The 24,745-nt window shown below is 48.6% G+C and overlaps 1 protein-coding gene across 5 annotated transcripts in view; it reads right to left on the bottom strand.

Moving 5' to 3' along the window:
• pde11al (phosphodiesterase 11a, like) overlaps window positions 1-24,745 on the bottom strand; it is a 476,822-nt gene that overhangs the window by 41,578 nt on the left and 410,499 nt on the right. For 4 of the 5 annotated variants that reach the window (XM_072509448.1, XM_072509447.1, XM_072509450.1 and 1 more), the window contains 2 exons: window positions 4,652-4,752; window positions 2,086-2,163 (listed from right to left, as the gene is read on the bottom strand). In XM_072509448.1, coding sequence (XP_072365549.1) covers window positions 2,086-2,163; window positions 4,652-4,752 — 179 coding nt within the window. The remainder of the gene's footprint in view (window positions 1-2,085; window positions 2,164-4,651; window positions 4,753-24,745) is intronic. The other variant, XM_072509449.1, reaches the window with a different exon arrangement.

Raw genomic sequence — 24,745 nt, forward strand, 5'->3', positions numbered from 1 at the left:
TGGTACTCTGGCACTGTGAATCAACAGTGCTGACCACTGTGTTACCATGCTGCCCCTAATTATGGGGCGGGGGGGGGGATATGACAAGTGCTGTGACCCCGTGAGGTGCGTGGGAGTGACATTACCGTGGAGGTGTGAGGGCTGGGTTAAAGGGTATTGAAGGGGATATAAGGCAGACTTACCCTGGCTGCACGAAGGAAGACATTCACCTTCTTATGCCACTGCAGCCCCGCCCCTTTTGGAGTGAGCTAGCGCTCACAACTGCGGCTACAGCCTCCCAGGTGGAGTTGGTGAATTTGCTGGCTGGACATCTGCCCAATCGTAGGTAGAGGGCTTCCCGTCTCTGCTCAACCAGATCGAGAAGTTTGCTGAGGGCTCTCTCCATGAAACGTGGTGCTGTCTTCCTGGCAGCCACCCCCCGACTGGACGTGGGTGGCATTAAAAAGAAGTGCCCCACCGATTACAGAGGTTACATTTTCCCGGGGTGAGCATATCAGAGCCAAGCCGCAATGAGCTCATGGGAAAAAAATAAATTTTGTTAAAGAGGCTGAATATACTGTGAGTTTTCCCACCGTTGGTGCCGGTGGGATTTGCTCATCGGAACCAACATTTTGAAAAAATATTGTAAGATTCCACCCTCTATCCTCATGGATGCCCTTGCCAGCAAATGCATCACTTGATGTGGCACCAACAGACACAGATTAAGACCCAGGTTTGATTGCTGGTCTACTCGTCAAAAATCCCATCCAGTGACTGACATTACAGCACACAAGCAACACAGAATCATGATTCACATGCAGTTAAATAACACCGTGGCACCTGCCAGGTGAGGACAACACTAGACTTTGCTATGGTCTTTCCTCTGCCTCTCCATCAACCTTCCAGTCAACTAACCACTCAGCATTTATTATCCAGAATTACATATATTATTTGGCTCTTCGAAAAGGCATCAGAGAACCAGCACTGCCCCTGGAATTGTCCCTGGCATCAGTTTCTGCTTTCATTAGCTATAAATTGAGTTAAATAAGTAGAGGGAGATGCTTAAAAATTAGGTATTTTAAAGATATGTCAAGGTTCTTTGGAAATCCAACCTAAGTAAAGCAGTCAAAGACAAAATTGAACACCTTACATTTATATAATAACTTTCATACAGCAAAACAAACAAGATAGTGGGCGGGATTCTCCCCTACCCAGAGGACGGAGTGGCGTGAACAACTCCGGCGTCGGGCCGGCCCAAAGGTGCGGAGGAGGGGCTAGGCCCACACCTTGGGCGGGATTCTCCCCTACCCGGCGCGGCGGGGGGTTCCGGCGGGACGGAGTGGCGTGAACCATTCCGGCGTCGGGCCGCCCCAAAGGTGCGGAATACTCCGCACCTTTAGGGGCGAGGCCCGCACCTTTAGGGGCTAGGCTCGCCCTGGAGTGGTTGGCGCCCTGTTGGCTAGCGTGGAAGGCCTTTGGCGCCATGCCAGCCGGGGCCGAAGGGACTCCGCCGGCCGGCGCATGTGCGGGAGCGTCAGCGGCTGCTGACGTCATCCCCGCACATGCGCAAGGGGGGGGGGTTTCACCTACGCGCCTGCCATGGCAGAGGCTGATGGTCGGCACGTAGGAAAAGAGTGCCCCCACGGCACAGGCCCGCCTGCGGATCGGTGTGCCCTGATCGCGGGCCAGGTCACCGTGGGGGCACCCCCCGGGGCCAGATCGCCCCGCGCCCCCCCCAGGACCCCGGAGCACGCCCGCGCTGCAAGGTCCCGCCGGTAAGGGACCTGGTTCAATTTACGCTGGCGGGACTGGCATAGAAGCAGCGGGACTTCGGCCCAAGGCGGGCCGGAGAATCGGCGGGGGGCGCCCGCCGACCTGCGCACCGCAATTCCCGCCCCGCCGAATCTCCAGTGCCAGAGATTCCGGCGGCCGGCGGGGGCGGGATTCACGCAGCCCCCCGGCGATTCTCCGACCGGTGGGGGGGTCGGAGAATCCCGCTCATTGTTCCTCTTTGACACGTTGTCTAGTTGATTGAAAATTAAATTAAATAGAAGTATTGCAATCACAAACTCTTACAAACAAAACATTTTTAGAATCCTGGGTTACCTCAACGTTTCCCTGTGCTTCTCAAGATGCCAGTTATATTCCTCAGACATTGCAAACTTAAAGAACTTTGTGCGCTGCCTGCATTTAAATGAGAAATGGAAATACTTCACTGTATCTGTATTGAGCAGCAATGTAGCATTACAATTCTGCACACGGTTGATTTACTACACTAAGGGAAATTAGCACATTCCAACAAACCAACAACCGAGTGTGCCATATAACTGCTGGCATCTAATTAGCTTCAGTCAGCCATAAATGTTGATATATGAGCAATCTGCTAATTATTTGATTAAATGAAACCGGTTTTAAAATGCTTACTTTAACATACTAAAAATACAAATGGCCAGTAATACAGACAAGATTGTACCAGCCTACAGTATTACAATTAGTACATCTGATAAAGTTCATTCACAGTGCAGCAATAAACTTGGCCAAATAACTTGTTAATCTCCTCAGGACCTTTAATTCAATGAATGCTTAGCTTTCAAATAACTGCTAAATGTAGCTGGAGGAGGAAACTCTGTAGAGCAAATCACCTTGGCATACTTAAATTCTTCCTGGGAGTATGTGCATGGTAACAGGTACTGGGCATAGCTCTGAATGATTTAGAATCATAGAATCCCTACAGTGCAGGAGGCAATTTAGCCCATCGAGTCCACACTGACCCTCTGAAAGTGAACTACACCCATGTCCACCCCCACATCCAGCCCGCTCGAACGCCGTAACCTAACCTGCACACCCCTAGACACTAAGGGGCAATTTAGCCTGGATAAACCACCTAACTTGCACATCTTTGGACTGTGGAAGGAAACTGGAGCACCCTGAGGAAACTCACGCAGATACGGGGAGAAAGCGCAAACTCCACTCAGGCAGTCACCCAAGGCTGGAATTGAACCCAGGTCCCTGGCGCTGTGAGGCAGCGGTGCTAACCACTGTGCCACTGTACTGCTCAGCAGTTCGCATGAGTTTTTGGACAGGCATATTTTGAACATGTGCAAGATATCACGATTCACATACAAAGAAGGAAGAAAGAATTTGTGCTGATATCACATCTCAAACTACTTTATAGCCAGTGGATTATTTTTGAAAATCAATCATTGTTGTTATGTAGAGAAACATGGGGCGGGATTCTCCCCTACCCGGCGGGGCGGGGGGTTCCGGCGTAATGGAGTGGCGGGAACCACTCCGGTGTCGAGCCGCCACAAAGGTGCGGAGACGGGCCAAGCCCTCACCTTGAGGGGCTAGGCCCGCGCTGGAGTGGTTTCCCCTCTGCCGGTTGGCGGGAAAGGCCTTTGGCGCCACGCCAGCCGGGGCCGAAAGGTCTTCACCGGACGACGCATGCGCGGGAGCGTCAGCGGCTGCTGACGCATCCCCGCGCTTGCGCAGGGGAGGGGGTCTCTTCCGCCTCTGCCATAGTGAAGACCATGGCGAAGGCGGAAGAAAAAGAGTGCCCCCACGGCACAGGCCCGCCCGCGGATCGGTGGGCCCTGATCGCGGGCCAGGACACCGTGGGGGTACCCCCCGGGGCCAGATCGCCCCGCGCCTCCCCCGGACGGAGCCTGCCCGCGCCGCCTTGTCCCGCCGTTCAAAAGGTGGTTTAATGCACGCTGGCGGGAGAGGGTTGACAGCGGCGGGACTTCAGCCCATCGCGGGCCGGTGAATCGCCAGGGGTGGGACCGGCGCGGCGGGATTCCCGCCCCCCGCCATGATTCCCGCCCCCCTGCCGAATCTCTGGTGGCGGAGAATTCGGGACATGGCGGGGCCGGGATTCACGCCAGCCCCCGGCGATTCTCCGACCCGGTGGGGGGGGGGGTCGGAGAATCGCGCCCATGGTAACTAGTCTGTTTATGATGCAGAGGGATAAATAATGGATTGAGCATTTCATGAGTGACACTAGAATTCCCGGCTCTTTTTTGTATTGTGGCAGGGAATCTTCTACATCTGCATAGGCAACGCCTCCATTTAAGATCCCATACAAACGATTTGCTTTGAATGGGGCAGCATGTATCTATTGCCGTGTTCACCTATCTAATGGGTGTCATACTATACACCAGTATATCATGGTGCAGACACACACTGATGGACACACAGTGGGACCAATCAACATAAACAACACCGCAGCCAATCACCAGTGAGAGCACATGCACTATAAAGACAGGGGACATCAGAGTTCCCGCTCATTCGAGTAGCAGCTAGCTAGGAGCACAGAGCTCACAGCCTGCAACACAGACATTCACCATGTGCTGAGTACATCAACTGGTTAGGACAAGGCAAAGGTCTTTAGTTAAAGCTGGTATCGTATTTACCCACAGTTCAAGTATGTTTAAATAGTTAACCTTTTAATAAAATAGTGTTGCACTACTTCAAGTGTTGGTGACCTGTATGTGATCCAGAACACCCAACACATTAATGGGTTCAAATCCTGAAATAGGGCTTATAAAATAGACATATAACTGGCTAACAAATTGGCAAAATAGTCGATTTATTAAACAATATTGCATTTATAACATTAACAACAAGAACATTATCTGGAATGTGTTTTTTTCCCCGTAATAGAAACACTTACTCAAAATGAAGCATGAGGTCAGTGGACAGGATGGCTTGTTTCAATAGCTGCATCAAATTGCTGTAGTCCTTGGATGAAAGGTTGGCAAAAATGTTGTGTCCCTAAAGTCAAGGGAAAGGTGCAGTATCTTAATGCAAATGTATAAAAGGTCAAAACAGCTATTCCTGGGGATTTTAAAAATCATGTCAAAATTAAAGATAGTGGAAAAATAAATGTTACATATTTAAAGATGAAATTCAGCAAAAATGTTTATGCATTTATTTAATTTCTTTTTTTTAAAAAGTGATTTACTTTAAAAAAAAAGGGAAGCCATTTTGTTGCATTTGTTGGAACAATCTTTATGCTGTTCAAGTTAGGAATGGGGGAAAATACTGTCGACAATTAGTAACAGTTATTGTTGCCGATTTTGAGCTGGCACTTGCCGTGTGCTGAATTGGTGAATCTCTCCGGTGATATTGCGATTTCCAACCCCCCTCTCCCCATTGCTGATAGAGTAACGTGTAATACACCATGGGAACACGGGAACCTCATTTTAATACATCAGCATGTGATTAGCGAGCACTCAATTTGGGACTTCCGTGCTCACTGAATGTTTCTTGGGCGCAGGCGTGCCATTTCCAACAGCTTTACATAAACCTAAACCTGGTGGCATCACCTCCAAGGGGGATTTCAGAGGTGAACGCTCAGGCAGCCATCACCATTCAGGGTGTTGAAAGTTCAGCAGGCACTGGGGACTACATGGGGAACACAGATAAGTTCAACTCTGGGCCGGGGGTGGGTTTCAGTATCACTTGGGGGCAGGGGTCACTTGCTGGCCATACCTACCCTCCATGTCAGGGCAGCCCATGCTTTAAAGGCTGGCATGCTGGCTTCCCGTGTCCTTTTTGCTGGGTCTGTGTTCTAATCGCCGGTGAAGAAGTGCCCTTTCATTGTGGCAGCTGGAAAGCGGGTGGGAGGAAGAATTCAGAGAGACAGCACTGGGGTGGGTTGGAGGGGGGAACTGTGAGGTTCTTGGGTGGGGTTCCATGAGAGGCTAGGCTGCAAGGGCAGAGTGAGGGATTCAGGAATGGGTTGGATCTCTGCCGCATGAGGCATGAATATTCTTTCATTGGGGAAGGTGGGGGGAAACACGACTGCAGTGTGAGTTTAACCCCACACTCAAGCAGCGTTGTGAGGACAAAGCGGTTAAGCTGCATAGAAGTTCAAAACCACTTGTCAGGAAAGTATAATAATCAGGCATTAGTGGTGAGGTGGTTGGCTGTGTGTTTTTCAGTACACAGTACAGTTTTACTTGGAGCTGGTGTACTTGGTCACCGCCTTTTACCCTCCAACATGACGTACTTGGCCAGTTTCCCAGGGGCAGCAGGTGCACGACGGTCTGGATCTCCTAGGGGCTGATGGTGTGCCGCTTGTTGTAATGGGCCAGGCAGGAAGCCTCAGCTGCAATGCGCTACATGATGTTAATAATAACCTGTATCAGTGTGACGAGTAGGCTTACATTAACACTGCAATGAAGTTACTGTGAAAAGCCCCTAATCGCCACATTCCAGCGCCTATTCGGGTATACAGAGGGAGAATTCAGAATGTCCAAATTACCTAACAAGCATGTCTTTCAGGACTTGTGGGAGGAAACCGGAACACCCGGAAGAAACCCACGCAGACACGGGAGAACGTGCAGATCCTGCACAGGCAGTGATCCAAGCTGGGAATCGAACCCAGGTCCTTGGTGCTGTGAAGCAACAGTGCTAACCACTGTGCTACCCGTGACGAACAAGTTAATGGTGCTCGTGGCCTTGGAAGAAATTCCGGTGTCAGAGTGGATCTGTTTCATCACTTTGTAGATGTAGATGGAGAAACAATCTTTCTTGGATCACCTCCTCTGCTTGCTGCCTTCGGCTGACCTTTTCTTCAGATCTTTCCTCCCGCCCTTCTTGGGAACTGCCAGCTTCTTTTCATCACCCATCCTCAGGTTCAGTGGCTGATAGAAGTCCGGTCAACTCTGAATCCCTTGTGACCTGAGAGAATGAGGGAGCTCTCTAGGAATGTGCTTGCAGGCTTCATTCAAATCAGTTGTGCCTCGTCTGACACAATAGGCAGTCATTTATAACAATAATAATAATAATCTTTATTGTCACAAGTAGACTTCATTGCAATGAAGTTACCGTGAAAAGCCCCGAGTCGTCACATTCCGGCGCCTGTTCGGATCCGCAGAGGGAGAATTCAGAATATCCAAATTACTTAATAGTGCGTCTTTCGGGACTTGTAGGAGGAAACTGGAGCACCCGGAGCAAACCCACACAGACACGGGGAGAATGTGCAGACTCCGCACAGACAGTGACCCAAGCCGGGAATCCAACCTGGGACCCTGGTGCTGTGTAGCCATAGTGCTAACCACTATGCTACCATGCTGCTTGATATGCTACCTCACCCTTCCTTGATCACTGAATTGTGCCACACCAGGGGCACCAATGCACCCGAATAGCTCACCCGATCAGACTTTTAATCCAGGGTTCCAGTTCCTGTGTGGGTTTTGGCTTTAACGACATATTTCAACTCTCATGAAACTATGGAAAATTAGCATTTTTTATTTTGGTGCTTTAAGTTTCATTTGCGATTTGTTTTTAAGGCAGCATCCCTTTAAGGGCTGCCCTTTTAATTTGTCCCTCAGCTTATAAAATTTAGTTAATTGGTTTCAACAAAAATAGTTGGAGCCAAGTTCTTAACACTTTGGAAGCGTCGTCCCACTCAAAATAACCTGGAAATGTTGGCCCCAAGCTTTGAACCCCAATGCTCATACAAGCATTAACATCATACAGATAACACTAATGTGTACCTCTTTGCAAGGCATGATGGTGGTGTCTATGATCACTCACCCCATTCAAGGTCGCGGCTGGGGGTGGGGGGGGGGGGGGGTGATGGAGCTTAAGTGCCGGTGAAAACTGGATCTGTCTCAAGCGGCAGTGGACCACCTTTGCCAGATCCTGCAGAGCTGGCACCAGGTGGATTGAGAAGACACCCCCTTACAGTTACTGTGGCCCTTACAGTTACTACCGCTCTGAACTTTTATGCAAGCGGCTCGTTTCAGGAAAGTACCAATGACCTGTGTGGCATTTCCCAATCAGCTGCACACAAATGCACAAGAGAGGTAATAGATGACCTTTTTGAATGGGCCCACATGTATATAAACTTGACAGGGACCAGGCAAACCAGGATACTAGGGCCATAAGCTCTGCACGCTTAATTGGCATGCCCCAGGTGCAGGGTTTGAAAGATTGCAACCACATGTCCTTGTAGTCTCCATGGCATCATGTGGCACCACTCACTAACAGCAAAGGACACCACTCCCTCAATGTCCAACTTGTTTGTGATCGCACAATGTGCATAAAGCAGGTGTGTGCTCCTTTCCCAGGGAGCGTCCTTGACAGTTACATATTGGGGCGCTCGCCTATCCCAGATGTCTTTGAGGGAGAGCAGCGTCTTGAGGAGTGGCTCCTCGTGGACAGGGGGTATCCACTCATGAGGTGGCTGAGTGCGGAGGCCTCAACCATTTGCAGAGACTCGCTACAATGAGTCTCATGATGGTCGCGCAGGTGATAGGACTTATGAAGATGCGTTTCCGGTGCCTGGAGTGGTCAGGGGATGCCCTCTAGTACAGCCCTCAGAGGATGCCCTGCATAATTGTGGTCTGCTGCGCTCTCCACAACTTGCCATTGCAGAGGGGACCAGCTGGACCAGGAGGAGTTGGGGGAATGGGCCCTGAGAGGCGCTCCTGCTGTTCCTCTTGCCTTTGGGTGTCCGCAGGCCCCTGTGCTCCTCAATGCAATAGAGCAGTAGCTGGAATGAGATCCAGAAGCTTTAACATCCTCTGGCAGACAATCGTGGATTCTCATCAGAGCCTGTACCATGCAGTTGAGGCTGGCACCATGGAGCTCCTGCCCCCAGCCATGAGGGCATCCCTCACCATGGAGTGCACCAAGGTCTCCGCTATGGACTCCACCCTCACAGCGCAAATTACATAGGAGTGACAGCACCATCTCCTCGGACAGACTCCTCTAGTGGGCTTTGCACTCTGAAGAAAGATGTCATTGTTTCCTGATGCTTGCAACTCCGCCTTGGCAGTTTGAGCAGTTCTGGGATGACAGGTTTCAAGGGGCACGTCATCAGCCAGGGGGTCAGCAGCGTTGTGGGCTCTGGCATTCCTCCAAGTGCCGGTTGTCTGGGGCTTCCCTGTCTCCACCTGCTGTGGATCTTTGATTGTGAGGTGCTCACCAGTGAGTGACCCAGAAGCCTGCCTACTACTTAATCCCACCGAGGTATAGGTTTCTGCGAAGGTGGAGGGTGCAGGTGACAGATGTGACACTTCTGCTATGGCAGTGTCAGAGCGGTCTCCCTCAGAGCTGCTCGTGTCCATGGTCTCCAAGGGGTGCGAGGAAGGTCCGGACTGGTCAACTGATTTCCCTGCAAGGGAAGGGAGATGGTATTAATGCATCACGGGGGATAAATAATGGGACAATGTTAACCCATGTGAGGCTTGAAGAACGACTGTGTCTCCTGAGGGTTCTCTTTTTTCTGCAGCCCCCACTTTGCCCCCTACACAGGCACGGTCTTACTCCTTCCCGCTCAACTCAAGGGCTTTTTTCCTCAAACGGCATGAGGCATCTGAGCTCATGCATGACTCAGGGCAGCTGAGCCCACTCACGCCTGTTGTGCTCGAGTTTGTCCTGCAATGAGACAGATGGTGATGAGGTGTGGCATGCATGGGATTTGAGTGGGAGGGGGGATTTGAGAGCAGAGTAGATACTTGAGAGTCCATGGGATTGGTGGGGTGGGGAAGAGGGCGCTGTGACAGGTGTAGGCAATCCGCGAGGTGGCTGGGTAAGAGATGACCTTGGAGTATCGAGGGGTGTATGAGGGGATTCAGTGAGAGACGGAAGGTGGCAGACTCATGCTGGCCGTGTGACAAAGGTCATTCATCTTTTTGGAGCACTGCTGCCCCGTCTTCTTCTGCAGTGAGTGACTAAGGCTGCCAGTGCCACCCAGGCAGGATGGGGTATCACCTTGCTGGATGGACATCTAGGCGGCCGTGGATAGAGGACATCTGACCTCTGCTGCACACCATCCAAGAGTCTGGACAGGGCTCCTACTGAGAAACATGGTGCTGGCTTCCTGGCAGCCATCCCCTCGAATGCATCTGGAACAAGTCTTGGGGAGGCATTTATATGGAACTCCACAATCAGTGCAAAAATTAAGTTGCCCTGGGGTGAGTCAATCAGGAGGCGGCCACCACGAGCATGGCATGATTCATGTGGTAAAAAAATACTTGAACTGGTTCAATATTCCGTGAGATTTCCCGCCGATGGCGCTAGCGGGATTTACCAAATTTTGGTAGATGCCACACATCTCCGTGGATATGAAAGATGTGCACAGAAGTAAATCTGTAAGTCATGTAACTTTGGAAAATAGCAATGGTCAGCAAATTCACTGCAAAAAAACTGATTATAATTCAGTTTTAAATCTGGGAAATAGGTGAAAATTGAAAATTTAAAAATCAGAATGAAAACAGGGGTGAAATGTCTTGATTTTACTCTGCTGCAGTAATTCGGTGGAACTGGAATCCCAGTGCACCAGTGACCATCCTTCTGACTACCAAATTATTCAGGATCAGGGATGGGTCAGTTAACTTCAATAACTCCAGTTGTGTTGCTAGAAAGAAAATCTAGGGAGAAAATGTGGAGACTCGCTGAAAATCACACCAAATTTGAACATTTGTGTAATTTCACTGTGTTTGTCTGTCGTGCTCTGGTTTTTTCCAGGCGAAGACCAAGTCTTAGACATCCCTCTGGGCACCACAATTATGTTCATCCCCTGGCCTGAGCACTGGTATCTTTCCAGGCTCCAGATCATTTGGAGCTGCCCATATGTGAACAACTTGAATTCTGATAGGTTGCTCCGTCACGCTGGGAAGCAAGCCCAAATACTGAATGATCCCAATGTCAGGGTTAAAAGGAAGTTACTGTGGATGCTGGAATCTGAAACAAAAACAGAAAATGCTGTAAAATCTCAGCATGTCTGAAAGCATCTGTGGAGAGAGAAGAGAGCTAACGTTTCGAGTCTGGATAACTCTTCATCAAAGACATCAGGGAAATAAGTTGGTTCCGGAGGGATTGGAAAAAGGGTCCCAGTCGACCAGATCTCATCCGAAGGGGAGAATCCAAACAGACCAAGAAGATGGAACATTCATTTGGAGTCTTGCCAAAGGATGGCAGCTGCAACAATGCCAAAACCCCTCAGAACAGCACTGCAATATAAGCATAGATTATAAGCTCACACCAACTGTTATGGACACCTGGTCAGCTCTCAACAGTGGTTAAGAGACTGAACCAAGCCCACCATAACTTTTTAAAGTTTCAAGATGGTGGAGAAAGATCAATTTGTTCCAGGAGAGATAATGTAAGAAATATGACTTGATTATTTTATAAACAAACTTTATTAAAACAAAAGAAAACAATATTTAATCTTTTTATATTTCAACCCTAAGAATAGCAGACTACATGTAGTTTCTTAACCATAGCACACTAGTTCCCATTACACAACACTGTAACAGGACATGTAGCTCTCATGCCACTTTCATAGGCAGACAAAGGCAATAATTGCATTTAGGAAGCAATTTTCCTTCTATTGGGACACTTGTTCTGAACCTTTTTTCTGGAGCCTGCCTCGGTGGCAACTTTCATGATCTTCTCGGTAGATTTCTAAAGTCTTATCCGCGTACCTGTTCAAAACAGGATTTTCTCTCTCTCTCTCTGAGCTCTGCCCAGCCCCTCACACAAAAGAAGAGCCATGCTATTGATGAAATGAAAATCTCTTATTGTCACAAGTAGGCTTCAAATGAAGTTACTGTGAAAAACCCCTAGTCGCCACATTCCGGTGCCTGTTCGGGGAGGCTGGTACGGGAATTGAGCTGTGCTGCTGGCCTGCCTTGGTCTGCTTTCAAAGCCAGCGATTGAGCCCTGTGCTAAACAGCCCCAACTAACCTCCCATTGATGTACAAAGAGGCCATCAGACTCTGTAATGGCTAATTGCTGGTCAGACAGGAATGTCCTGAAGGACAATGGATTTCGAGTGACTCACCCTTGCTGAACCGGGCCATCCTGTGTATTCCCACTAATGAGTTAAGTCTGAATGGGGTAAGTAACTCATGCCAGATGTGGGCATATCCCTCTGACTCTGTGCTAGCAGGAAGTTTTCCATCAGTTGGTTTAACCCCTAAATTGACTACGACATCTTCAATATCATTTCTGGACCCCATTTCTTGATATCTCTCTCATGTAACACTCACAAACTCTGACTCAGAAACAAGAGCGTTCCCAAATAAGGCAAGTGAATATATAGCTCATAAGAAGGTAGATTTGGGCTCATGGAATTTTGAATTCCGGCCTAGAAATTGTTTTGTGCCTAGCTTATTTGTGAGATACTAAAATTGCTGAAGATAGAAAGAGACAAAAACAGAAGCACTATAACAGTTTTAACGAAAGATGGACAAACAGAAAGCCTATGTGCAAATTAGAGTAATTCTAATACTTTAATGCACTTAGCCATGTCAGGGTTTTACTCTACAGGGGTGCGTTGACCTCCAGTGTTTGAGCAAAGTCACCATTTTACATGAACTATTGTTGATAGTGGGTACCCACAAACTATTCGACTGAAGAAGAAATTACAGTGGAACCCCAACTTTATTCCATTTGATAATCATATACATTTATTCTTGGTAAGGTTTGCTAGAGAGTGATTTGAAGCAGGGATCCTAGTTTATTCATCACCATCCCACTCCCTCCACTTCTCTTGCCAAGATGTACTAGGTCCCATGGTAACATTTATAGTTACATCTTAGATCAGTGAACTTAGCACACACTGGGAATCACGTTGACCATTGTCGCTCAGTGATCCAGTTGACATGCACTTGTAAACTCAGCAACAATGATAGTTATAATTTACTTGCTAACTGAACATTGACTAAATAATTGTAGAAAGAGGTAGCCATCTATATGCAGATAGGTTTAGCCTGAATTTTGCAACCTGCAGTGAGTTTGGGGCTGATTTAACACTGCCTTTTTTCATCTGTAAATATGTACTCGGTATACTTACCACCAGCACAGAGTTTCCACTGAGCACTAATGAGTGTTGTTAATGTTTACAGAGTGACTAACAGCCAATTAACCTCATAATAAGGGGTGCAATGATAGAAACAATGTTAATGACAAAAACCAGCATTAAACACTGGCAGTATGTCGGCAAATCAAGGTCACATAGTATATACTATTAGAAGTGCAAACAGGAAGCTATCCCACTTACATCAGTCAGCCAACAGGAGATGCACAGCAATCGGAAGATGCTGGCAATGAACCCTGAAGCACCTTACAAAGCCCCTGTGAAATGACTTGATTCTAACTGCAGAATGAATTTTTGGACAAAGCAGAACTGTTCTGGGTGAAAAGTGCTCAGAACTGCAAAGCGAATATGAAATATTCCCATTTTGAATGTGAATGAAAATATTGCTGCATTTTCCACTGATTTAACACTCATACTGAACATGAGACCTGGTAGAATCTTTTTCAGTCACCGGTTACATTCAGACATACCTCTGCTGAATAAACAGAGCCACCTGTCAATCCAACATGTCTAAATGTCTGTACAAAATAAATCAGATGTTGGGGCTTTAATAAAGTGACCCATTCCATAATACCGAATGCGAACGGGTAACACATCACACACATCATGGAGCACCTCACAATCTACCATTCCTATTAAAACTGAAGTACAGAATGTTGCAGCAGTGAAACAAGCTGTTTGACCCATCAATTTTGCACTCCATATGAACCATTTAGTCTAATCCCCTTCTCTGGCTTTCTCTCAATACCTTTTCCAGGTTGAAATGTCCACGTTTCTTCAGACTTCCATTTTACATCGGAGAACAGCCTCATGTCTCTTCTCCATTGCCGTGAATAATTGACTATATCCCTTAGGCCTTGGGAACCAGAAACATAGATAGAACTCCAGATGTGGCTGGCCATGATTGCCTTCATCTTGTATGCCACTGTATTTGCTTTGTAGTTCAACACTCTATTGATTTCATTGATAGCTAGTCTGCATTGGTTGGACATATTCAGCATCAAAGACAAATGTCTTTTTCAGTTTCATCTCTGGCTATTCTAAAACCATTGACTGAGTTAACCGTAAAGCTAAAGAAACCTATGTCCATTACTTTACCACTGCCTGCAACAAATTTTATATGCCCTTGCTCCTGCCTGTTAAGGTCAGGTGATGAAATAGGACCCTTTTTACCCACCCCTATTTTGACTGCAGGTTTTTTTAAAAAAGGACATGTTTACCAATTCAGTGAGTGTTTAACTGTTTATGTGCTGTGACTGTAATAGACACAAACAGAAAGTATTTCTTGATTTTTTTTGTAAAAGCAAAAGAGGACACAGACACACGTTACCAAGTGCGAGGTTAGATTAAGCAGGTTTTTTACGAGACCAATTAAAGTTAAAGAACTGTAGGCCATATAGATTGATAACTTGGATGGTTCCAAGCTGAGCTCAGTAATCCTTGAGCATCCAACGTCAAGGCGGTTTAAAGATGTTGGTGATCAATGTATCTTTTCTCCCAGGATAGAAGTTGCTGGGTTGATGATTGACAGATTGAACACTTGTGGGTATTTAAATTATTTGAATAGGTTTCATTAATGAGAGTATTTTCTGTATCAAGTATATTTGAGACTGAGTTCTCTTAAGATTATTGGAAGCTTTGGTTTTTCCTCTCCACATGCCTCCTAAGATCTGACCATAGTGGATACTTGGTGGGAGGCTATGAAAGGGAATGGGGGGGGAGGGGGGTATGAAGGAGAATAGAATGAACGTCCATGGTGCTGGCATGGAGTTGGCATGGTGATATGAGGGGTAATGGAGGTCACATGGGGGTATATAGCATGGGGCTGGGTGCAGAGATGAGGAATGAAGGGCCTAATAGTCTTTAATGCAATTTGGCTGAAGTCGCAGAGGACTGAGGTTGTCTTTCTGAAAAACCATTGGAGGTGGTGGGCCTACTCCATCCTGACCCTGACTCCCCAAAATGATAATATGGTGGCAGGCAGGGGTCCTTTTAAATGAGGCAAGTCTGCGGAGCCAGGAGGTTTCCTGCCTCGACCTTCCTGCCTTTTCCATAAAATCCAGCCTTTATTGTTTTCTATCTTTCATCATTGTCTTTTTTTTATTTCCATGATTTGCCTGAAATATCTAATGCCCTGAGATTAAAATAATAATCTTTCAGGTGGAACATTGTCAAATGCCTATTAGAAGTCTAAGTTTGGCACATTATGCTGTTTGCCACAGTTTGCTTTGAATGTCATTTCCTAGAAGGAGACAAGGGCCGGTGCAGGCTCGGCGAATCGGCGTTGACGCCGAGATGGCCCGCGTCGCCGGTCCGACACCGGACGCGATTCTCCAGCGACCAGAGAATCGCCACCAGCCCTGCGCGGTTCACACGCTGCCGGTCGGGGGCCGCTAAAGAGGCCCCTGCGGTGATTCTCCACGGTCGACCGGCTGAGTTCCCACCGAGTTTCGCTGGCGTGGTTCCATCATTGGTTCCACCCGGCAGGGGCTTGGACCCGCGGCCGCGGTGACCATCCTGGTGGGGGAGGGCGGGGGGGGATCAGGCTCCAGGGGGGCCTCCACGTCGGCCAGGCCCACGATTGGGGGCCACCGATCTGCGGGCGCGCGCGATCTGGGGGGGCCTACCTTCTTCTCTGCCAGCCCGCTGTGTGGCTCCGCCATGTTGCACGGCGCTGGCGCGGACCTGGGGCGAGCAGTGTAGAGCATTCCGGCGCCGTGGTGGCCCCCTGTGGACAACAGAATCGCTGGGCCAAGAGGCCCGCTGACACCGGCATGAAACACTCCGGTGTTTACGTCGGCGTCAACACTGAGAATCCCGGCCAAGGAATTTGGCGAGACAGAATCTTTCTTTATAAAACCATGTTGACTTCTGTTTATTGGATTATTATTGGACCAATATTCCTTAACTTACTCCTCCCTGACTCTGAACTGAGTTTCCAATTCCACATCGTCTCTGTCACAAAGATAGCCTACTTAAAATGGCAAAGCATCACTTGTCTATACTGCTGAAATCCTCATCAAATTTAAAGTTCTTATTCTTCTGTTCAAATCATTCACTGATCTTAACCTCCCCAATTTGTAACCTCCTCCAGCCACACAAATGCTACTCTCCACTGAATTCTCCATTGCTTTGACTCTGGCTTCTTGTGCATCTCTCGTCTTCATTTTGCCTTTGGTAGTCAAGCTTCACATTCTTGAACACCCTCCCTAAACTTCACCGTCGCCCTAGCTCCCCCTCCTCCATTAAACCCCACCCCTCCAAAACCCACAATGGGCAGCAAGCTTTTTAAAAATAAATATATTTTATTAAAGTTTTTCGATCAAACAAAACTTTCCCATTTTACAACTTTGTAATAATATATACATTGATCGTTTTTTAAAATAAATAATATGCTAACTAACGGCAACTGCCAACAACAAAATAAGAAACAACAGAAATAGTAACTAAAAAACATCTAATATAAATAACTAATATATAAACACACACATAAAACCCCTGAGGACCCAAATGAGCCCTCTCCCCCCCCGGGTTGCTGCTGCTACCTTTCCTATTTACCCTTATCGCTCTGCGAGATAGTCGAGGAACGGTTGCCACCGCCTGGTGAACCCTTGAGCCGAACCTCTTAGTGCGTACTTTATCCGCTCCAATTTTATGAACCCTGCCATGTCATTGATCCAGGCCTCCACACCCGGGGGCTTAGCTTCTTTCCACATAAGTAGAATCCTTCGCCGGGCTACTAGGGACGCAAAGGCCAAAACATCGGCCTCTCTTGCCTCCTGCACTCCCGGCTCATCTGCAACCCCAAATATAGCCAACCCCCAGCCTGGTTCGACCCGGACCCCCACCACCTTTGAAATCACTTTTGCCACACCCACCCAGAACCCATGCAATACCGGACATGACCAAAACATGTGGGTGTGGTTCGCCGGGCTTCCCGCGCATCTCCCGCACCTATCCTCCACTCCAAAAGATCTACTCAGCCTTGCTCCAGTCATATGCGCCCTGTGTAGAACCTTGAATTGTATCAGGCTGAGCCTGGCACACGAGGACGAAGAGTTTACCCTACTTAGGGCATCTGCCCACAGCCCCTCCTCAATCTCTTCCCCCAGCTCCTCCTCCCATTTTCCCTTCAGCTCCTCTACCATCGTCTCCCCCTCGTCTCTCATTTCCCTATATTTATCTGACACCCTACCATCACCCACCCATGCCCCCGAAATCACTCTGTCCTGGATCTCTTGCGCCGGGAGCTGCGGAAATTCCCTCACCTGTTGCCTCACAAATGCCCTCACTTGCATATAGCGAAATACATTCCCAGGTGGCCTTCTGGTCGCCACACTACCAGAAGGATGTGGAGGCTTTCGAGAGGGTGCAGAAGAGATTTGCCAGAATGTTGCCTGGTATGGAGGGCATTAGCTATGAGGAGCGGTTGAATAAACTCGGTTTGTTCTCACTGGAACGAAGGAGGTTGAGGGGAGACCTGATAGAGGTATACAAAATTATGAGGGGCATAGACAGAGTGGATAGTCAGAGGCGTTTCCCCAGGGTAGAGGGGTCAATTACTAGGGGGCATAGGTTTAAGGTGAGAGGGGCAAGGTTTAGAGTAGATGTACGAGGCAAGTTTTTTACGCAGAGGGTAGTGGGTGCCTGGAACTCGCTACCGGAGGAGGTGGTGGAAGCAGGGACGATAGTGACATTTAAGGGGCATCTTGACAAATACATGAATAGGATGGGAATAGAGGGATACGGACCCAGGAAGTGTAGAAGATTGTAGTTTAGTCGGGCAGCATGGTCGGCACGGGCTTGGAGGGCCGAAGGGCCTGTTCCTGTGCTGTACATTTCTTTGTTCTTTGTGGCAACCCATATTTTTCTGTCAGTGCTCCCAGACTCGCGAACGTCCCTTCTAAGAACAAGTCCTTCAATTTCGCAATTCCTGCTCGCTGCCAAGATTTAAATCCCCCATCTATCCTTCCCGGGACGAACCTATGGTTGTTCCTTATCGGGGACCACACTGAGGCACCCGTCACTCCCTTATGTCGTCTCCACTGCCCCCAAATTTTCAGAGTTGCCACCACCACTGGGTTTGTGGTGTATTTTTTCGGGGAGAATGGTAACGGCGCCGTCGCCAGTGCTTTTAGACTAGTTCCCCTACAGGACGCCATCTCCAGTCTTTTCCACGCCGCTCCTTCCCCTTCCCTCATCCACTTACATATCATTGACACGTTGGCGGCACAATAATAATCACTTAGACTCGGCAGTGCCAGTCCCCCTCTGTCCCTACTGCGCTGCAGGAACCCCCTCTTTACTCTTGGGGTCTTTCCAGCCCACACAAAGCTCATAATGCTCTTGTCCACCTTCTTAAAAAAGGCCTTTGTAATCAGTACAGGGAGGCACTGGAACACAAAAAGAAACCTTGGAAGAACCACCATTTTAACCGCCTGCACCCTGCCCACCAATGACAGGGGCGCCATGTCCCACCTCCTAAAGTCCTCTTCCATCTGCTCTACCAGCCGTGCCAAGTTAAGCTTATGCAAGGTTCCCCAGTTCCTGGCCACCTGGATCCCTAAATACCGGAAATCCCTTGTTACCCTCCTCAACGGTAAATCGTCTATTCCCCTGCCCTGTTCCCCGGGGTGCATCACAAACAGTTCACTCTTCCCCATATTCAATTTATATCCTGAAAATTCTCCAAACTCCGAGTGTCTGCATTATCTCAGGCATCCCCTCCACTGGGTCCGCGACATACAACAACAAATCATCCGCGTATAATGACACCCGATGCTCTTCTCCTCCTCTAAGTACCCCCCTCCACTTCCTAGAGCCCCTCAGCGCTATGGCCAGTGGCTCAATTGCCAACGCAAACAGTAACGGGGACATCCCTGTCTTGTACCCCTATATAGTCGGAAGTGGTCAGATCGTTGCCTATTTGTAATCACACTTGCCACCGGGGCCCTGTACAGGAGCTGAACCCATCTAATGAACCCCTCTCCAAATCTAAATCTCCTCAGTACTTCCCACAGGTAGTCCCACTCCTCTCTATCAAATGCTTTCTCTGCATCCATCGCCACCAGTATCTCCGTCTCCCCCTCCGGTGGGGGCATCATCATCACCCCCAGCAGCCTCCGTCTATTAGCATTCAATTGCCTCCCTTTAACAAACCCCGTTTGATCATCACGCACCACCCCAGGGACACAGTCCTCTATCCTCATCGCCATCACCTTGGCCAAAAGCTTGGCATCTACGTTCAACAGGGAGATAGGCCTGTATGACCCGCACTGCAGCGGGTCTTTGTCTCTTTTCAGGATCAGCGATATCGTCGCCTCCGACATCGTCGGGGGTAGTGACCCCTTTCCCTAGCCTCATTAAAGGTTCTCGTCAGAAGTGGGGCCAGCAGGTCCACGTATTTCCTATAGAACTCCACCGGGAACCCATCTGGTCCCGGGGCCTTTCCTGCCTGCATGTTCCCAATTCCTTTTACCACCTCCTCCACCTCAATCTGCGCTCCCAGTCCTGTCATCTCCTGTTCCTCAACCTTCGGGAACTCCAGCTGGTCTAGGAAACGCATCATTACCTCTTTCCCTTCCGGGAGTTGAGCCTTATATAGCCTCTCGTAAAATACCTTAAACACCCCGTTCACCCTCTCTGCTCCCCGTTCCATCTTTCCCTCCTCGTCTCTAACCCCTCCGATCTCTCTCGCCGCCCCCCTCTTCCTAAGTTGTTGGGCCAGCAGCCGGCTCGCCTTCTCTCCATATTTATACTGCACTCCCTGTGCCTTCCTCCATTGTGCCTCCGCGTTACCCCTGGTCAACAAGTCAAAGTCTGTGTGCAATCTCCGTCTTTCCCTGTATAGCCCTTCATCTGGAGCCTCCGCATATTGCCTATCCACCCTCAAAATCTCCCTCAACAATCGCTCCCTTTCTTTACCCTCTTGTTTCCCCTTATGGGCCCTTATGGGGATAAGCTCCCCTCTAACCACCGCCTTCAGCGCCTCCCAGACCACTCCCACCTGGACATCTCCATCATCATTAATCTCTAGGTACCTTTCAATACATCCCCTCACCCTTACACATACCCCCTCGTCCGCCAACAGTCCCATATCTAATCTCCAGAGTGGGCGCTGTTCCTTTTCCTCTCCTACTTCCAGATCTACCCAATGTGGGGCATGATCTGAAATGGCTATAGCCGAATACTCCGTTCCTGCCACTTTCGGGATCAGCGCCCTTCCCAGGACAAAGAAGTCTATCCGGGAGTACACTTTGTGGACATGGGAGAAGGAGGAAAACTCTTTACTCCTTGGCCTAGTAAATCTCCAGGGATCCACTCCTCCCATCTGCTCCATAAAGCCCTTAAGCACCTTGACTGCTGCCGGCCTCCTCCCGGTCCTAGATCTGGACCGGTCCAGCCCTGGGTCCAGCACCGTGTTGAAGTCCCCCCCCATTACCAACTTTCCCATCTCCAGGTCCGGGATGCGCCCCAACATACGCTTCATAAAATTCACGTCATCCCAGTTCGGGGCATACACATTCACCAGCACCACCGCCTCACCTTGCAATCTGCCACTCACCATCACGTATCTACCCCCACTGTCCGCCACTATGGTCTTCGCCTCAAACCGTACCCGTTTCCCCACCAGTATTGCCACCCCTCTATTTTCCGCATCCAAGCCCGAGTGGAATAACTGTCCCACCCATCCTTTTCTTAATCTGACCTGATCCGCCAGTTTCAGGTGCATCTCGTGACGCATGACGTCTGCCTTTAGCTTCTTTAGGTGCGCAAGTACCCTTGCCCTCTTAATCGGCCCGTTCAACCCTCTCACGTTCCACGTGATCAACCGGGTTGGGGGGGCTCTTTACCCCCCCCACCCTCGTCGACTAGCCATCCCCTTTTTTAGACCAGCTCCTCACCCGGTTCCCACGCACCCGCTTATCCCCCCGATGGCGCCCTCCCGTCCCGACCATCCCATCCCATAACAGCTCCCCCTTCCCCTTAGCAGCAGCAACCCAGTTAACCCGCCCCCCCCCCCCCCCCCCGCTAGATCCCTCTCTAGCTTAGTTGCTCCCCCCATATTGCTTCCGGAAGTCAGCAAACTCTGGCTGACCTCGGCTTCCCCCGTTTATCCTTAGCCTCCCATTATGTGAGGCCCCCTCCTTCCTGCGCCCCCTTTTCCCGCCACAATTTCCATAGCGCGGGAACAAAGCCCGCGCTTCCCTCTCGGCCCCGCCCCTGATGGCGCAGCTCCCTCTCTCCTTCCCCCTCCCCTTCCCCACCGGCGCCCACATTTCTTCGTGTGTCCCCCCTTTGAGGGGAAAGAAAATTTTCCCCCATCTGATTCACAGTCCCTTACCACCACCTCACTACTTCATTTCAAACACTCTTTCTCCAACCTAGTCCAACTTCTCCTCTTCAATAAATGTCCACGCCTCTTCTGCCGTCTCGAAGTAGTGGTGTTTACCCTGGTATGTAACCCACAGTCTTGCCGGCTGCAACATTCCGAACTTCACTTTCCTCTTGTGGAGCACCGCCTTGGCCCGATTGAAACTCGCACTCCTTCTCGCCACCTCCGCACTCCAATCCTGATACACGCGGATCACCGCGTTCTCCCACCTGCTGCTCCGTGTCTTTTTTGCCCATCTCAGAACCATCTCCCTGTCCTTGTAGCGGTGGAACCTCACCACTATTGCTCGAGGTATTTCTCCTGCCTTTGGTCTTCTCACGAGGACTCGATATGCTCCCTCCACTTCCAGGGGGCCCGTCGGGGCCTCAGCTCCCATTAAGGTATGGAGCATCGTGCTCACATACGCCCCAACGTCAGCTCCCTCTGCCCCTTCGGGAAGACCCAAGATTCTTAAGTTCTTCCTCCTCGAGCTATTTTCCAGGGCTTCCAGTCTCTCCATACACCTCTTATGCAGTGCCTCGTGCGTCTCCGTTTTCACCACCAAACCCTGTATCTCGTCCTCATTTTCGGCAGTTTTTGCCTTCACACAACGGAGCTCCATCTCTTGGTTCTTCTGCGCCTCCTTTAACCCCTCAATCGCCTGCAGCATCGGCGCCAGCACCTCCTTCTTGAGCTCCTCCACACATTGTCGGAGGAACTCCTGCTGTTTCAGGCCCCATACCAACTGGCCTCCCTCCACCGCCATCTTGCTTCTCACTTCCCTTCTTTGCCGCTGCTCCAGAGGATCCTCCGCAATCTGGCCACTATTATCTCTTCTGTCCATTCACATCCGGGGGGACTCCCTTCTATGTCGCCTCACAGTGGGTTTAGCCTTCGAAAGTTGCCGTTGGGGCTCCCGATAAGAGCCCAAAAGTCCGTTACAATGGGAGGTGCCGAAACGTGCGACTTAGGTCATCGCCGCACCCGGAAGTCGTGCAGCAAGCCTTTGATCACCATTCCTAATATTTATTCTATTTTCCCAGTACTATTTAACTCCTTACACCTATTTGTAGTGCCTTGGAGCACTCTTCTAAACTAAAGGTACTTATATAATTGCAAGTTGCTGTTTTATTGAAAATCTATTTTGTTGTATTACACAAAACACAAGTAAGATTAACAGCGTGAATTTTTTGTCTGCATCTGTTCTGGCCCCATTTCTGCATACTTGTTAGCCACATTTATAACTATTGGTACCAACCGGTGGTCACTGTCTCCTACACTTGTCACTGCCTCACAAGTCTCTTCTCTAGTCCTTCTCAACATTCTGAAATAAATGCTAGCTGTGCCTGAGGACTTATTAGCTTTGAGATCTTTTACCATTTCTATGATTTGATCTAATTTATATCATATTCATTGATTTTACCTTTATTTCCTTTGCAAATACTTGTACTCATTCAGCACATTTAGCAAGTCAGAAAATGTACTATTTTGTCCTCATCTGCAATTTTTCATCCATTTGTATCTTTCCCTCTTGCTTTTGAAGTACCTGGATTTATTTTTACCAAGGTGAGAAGTCTGCTGTTGTGTCGCTTTCTTATCTCTCTTTGATCAATCATATTTCTGTATTTTGCTATATTCCAACAATCCATTTCCCCTTTTCCCTGCAAATTTAAAAGAGGCCAACTTCCCTCCTTAATTTGCATCTAATTTGTTTAGTAAACTATTTACATTATGTTTAATTAGTCAGAGCATATTTCTTTCAGCAATGTATTTATCCTCAATGTATTCAGTATATTACCTTTAAATGTGTCTCATTTGACTTGTAGTGGAGCGTTGTTGAATCCCAATTCATTCGCTTCACTAGTGCCTTTATTTCTTTGAATTTAACCCATTTAATATTATATACCCTACTGTTAATTTTAGGAATTTCTGACTCTCAGTTTGCTTGCTGTGCCTCAAGGATTCCATGATTTTTATCTCCTGCATGTAGTCTGGGTCAATCATGATTATCAGTGATGAATATTGCCTTTTGTTGCTTGCTCGGTGTATTGTGTCAGGAAGCAGTCATGCATTACATGAATCGGGGCAGAAAATGTTGACTTTGGGCAAGTAAAGTGGCAGCTGCAGATGCACCATTAGTTGTAGACTTCTCTGATTTTCCTCAAAATCAATAAAAAGATGAGAAATGTGTGTTGTATAATGGACGGCTAGTTCACTGTTTATGCCTATAGTGAACATGGCCCTTACGGTTTCTAGCCTAGATGCTTCCCGGTGTCTTCTTGGGCAGTCCCTCAGGGTTGAGGATGACTGGTTTCCATTCCAGGGGGATGGGTTCTGCAGTGGTTGAATAGTCCAATCCTGGATTTGAAGACTCTACCACAGGTTTGGCAGGTGGTTTGATGAGGTGCTTCAGCTTTGAATTCTAAATTTGTTTGCAATCTCTGGCATGTTCTGGGAAAAGGTCATCAAGCTGAAACTTAAAACATTTCTCTCTCCATAGATGCTGCTAAACCGGTTTCCTGCATTTTCTGTTTCTACTTCAGTTGTTCAGCATTTACAATACTTTGCTTTTGTGTTATCGAAAGGAATTGTTTGTAACTTTTGATCTAATTATTTAATGTGAAGACATGCTAATGGTCATGTAGCAAGTGTAAGAGAAAGGTAAAGAGTGATGAATCATAACGAGAACTTGGATTTAAAGGGTTCAACCCATCTGAAAACTGAGCACAGAACTGTAATTCATTTGAGCCCCCAATCATCAGGTATGGTTGTAAGTTCCATATGATTCAGTGGATGCTTAAGTATTATTGCATGTACTACAGGTATGTACTTAAGTGTTAGCTGGTTTATCTCAGTTGGTTGGACAGCTGGTTTGTGATGCAGTGCGAGGCCAACAGCGCAGGTTCAATTCCTGTAAGCCCACCCTCTCTACTTGCCCCTCGCCTGAGGTGTGGTGATCCTCAAGTTAAACCACCATCAGTCAGCTCTCCCCCTCAAAGGGCAAAGCAGCCAGTGGTCATCTGGGACGATGGCGACTTTACTAGTAAATCTATAAAGGCCTGACCTTTGTGTTTCAAGACCTTATTAACAACAACAAATTATAGCGGTTGTATATAGCGGGTACAATTCAATGGCCATGCTGCGCCCGAAAAGCAGCTCACCGTGGCAGAAAAAAGCTGGCAGACCCTGCTCCCGGGATCTATCCAGCTTGCAACACCTTGTGAGATCTCGCAAGACATTGCAATGTGAATCCTGCCCATTTTGGCCGGGATCACGTTTTAGTAAATCTGATATTAAAGTGAGACAGCTAATCTCACTGTATGTGCAGTTTTCTGAGTTATCCGAGGTGTGGGATCCCTTGCTCGGAGACCTCGGGTGAGTGCAGTTTAGTATTGGTCTCCACAAACGGGGACCAGATGGAACGGCACTTATCATAGATTATCATAGAATTTACAGTGCAGAAGGAGGCCATTCGGCCCATCGAGTCTGCACCGGCTCTTGGAAAGAGCACCCTACCCAAGGTCAACACCACCACCCTATCCCCATAACCC

The sequence above is a fragment of the Scyliorhinus torazame genome, chromosome 6, assembly GCF_047496885.1.
Source record: "Scyliorhinus torazame isolate Kashiwa2021f chromosome 6, sScyTor2.1, whole genome shotgun sequence".
NCBI lineage: Eukaryota > Metazoa > Chordata > Chondrichthyes > Carcharhiniformes > Scyliorhinidae > Scyliorhinus > Scyliorhinus torazame.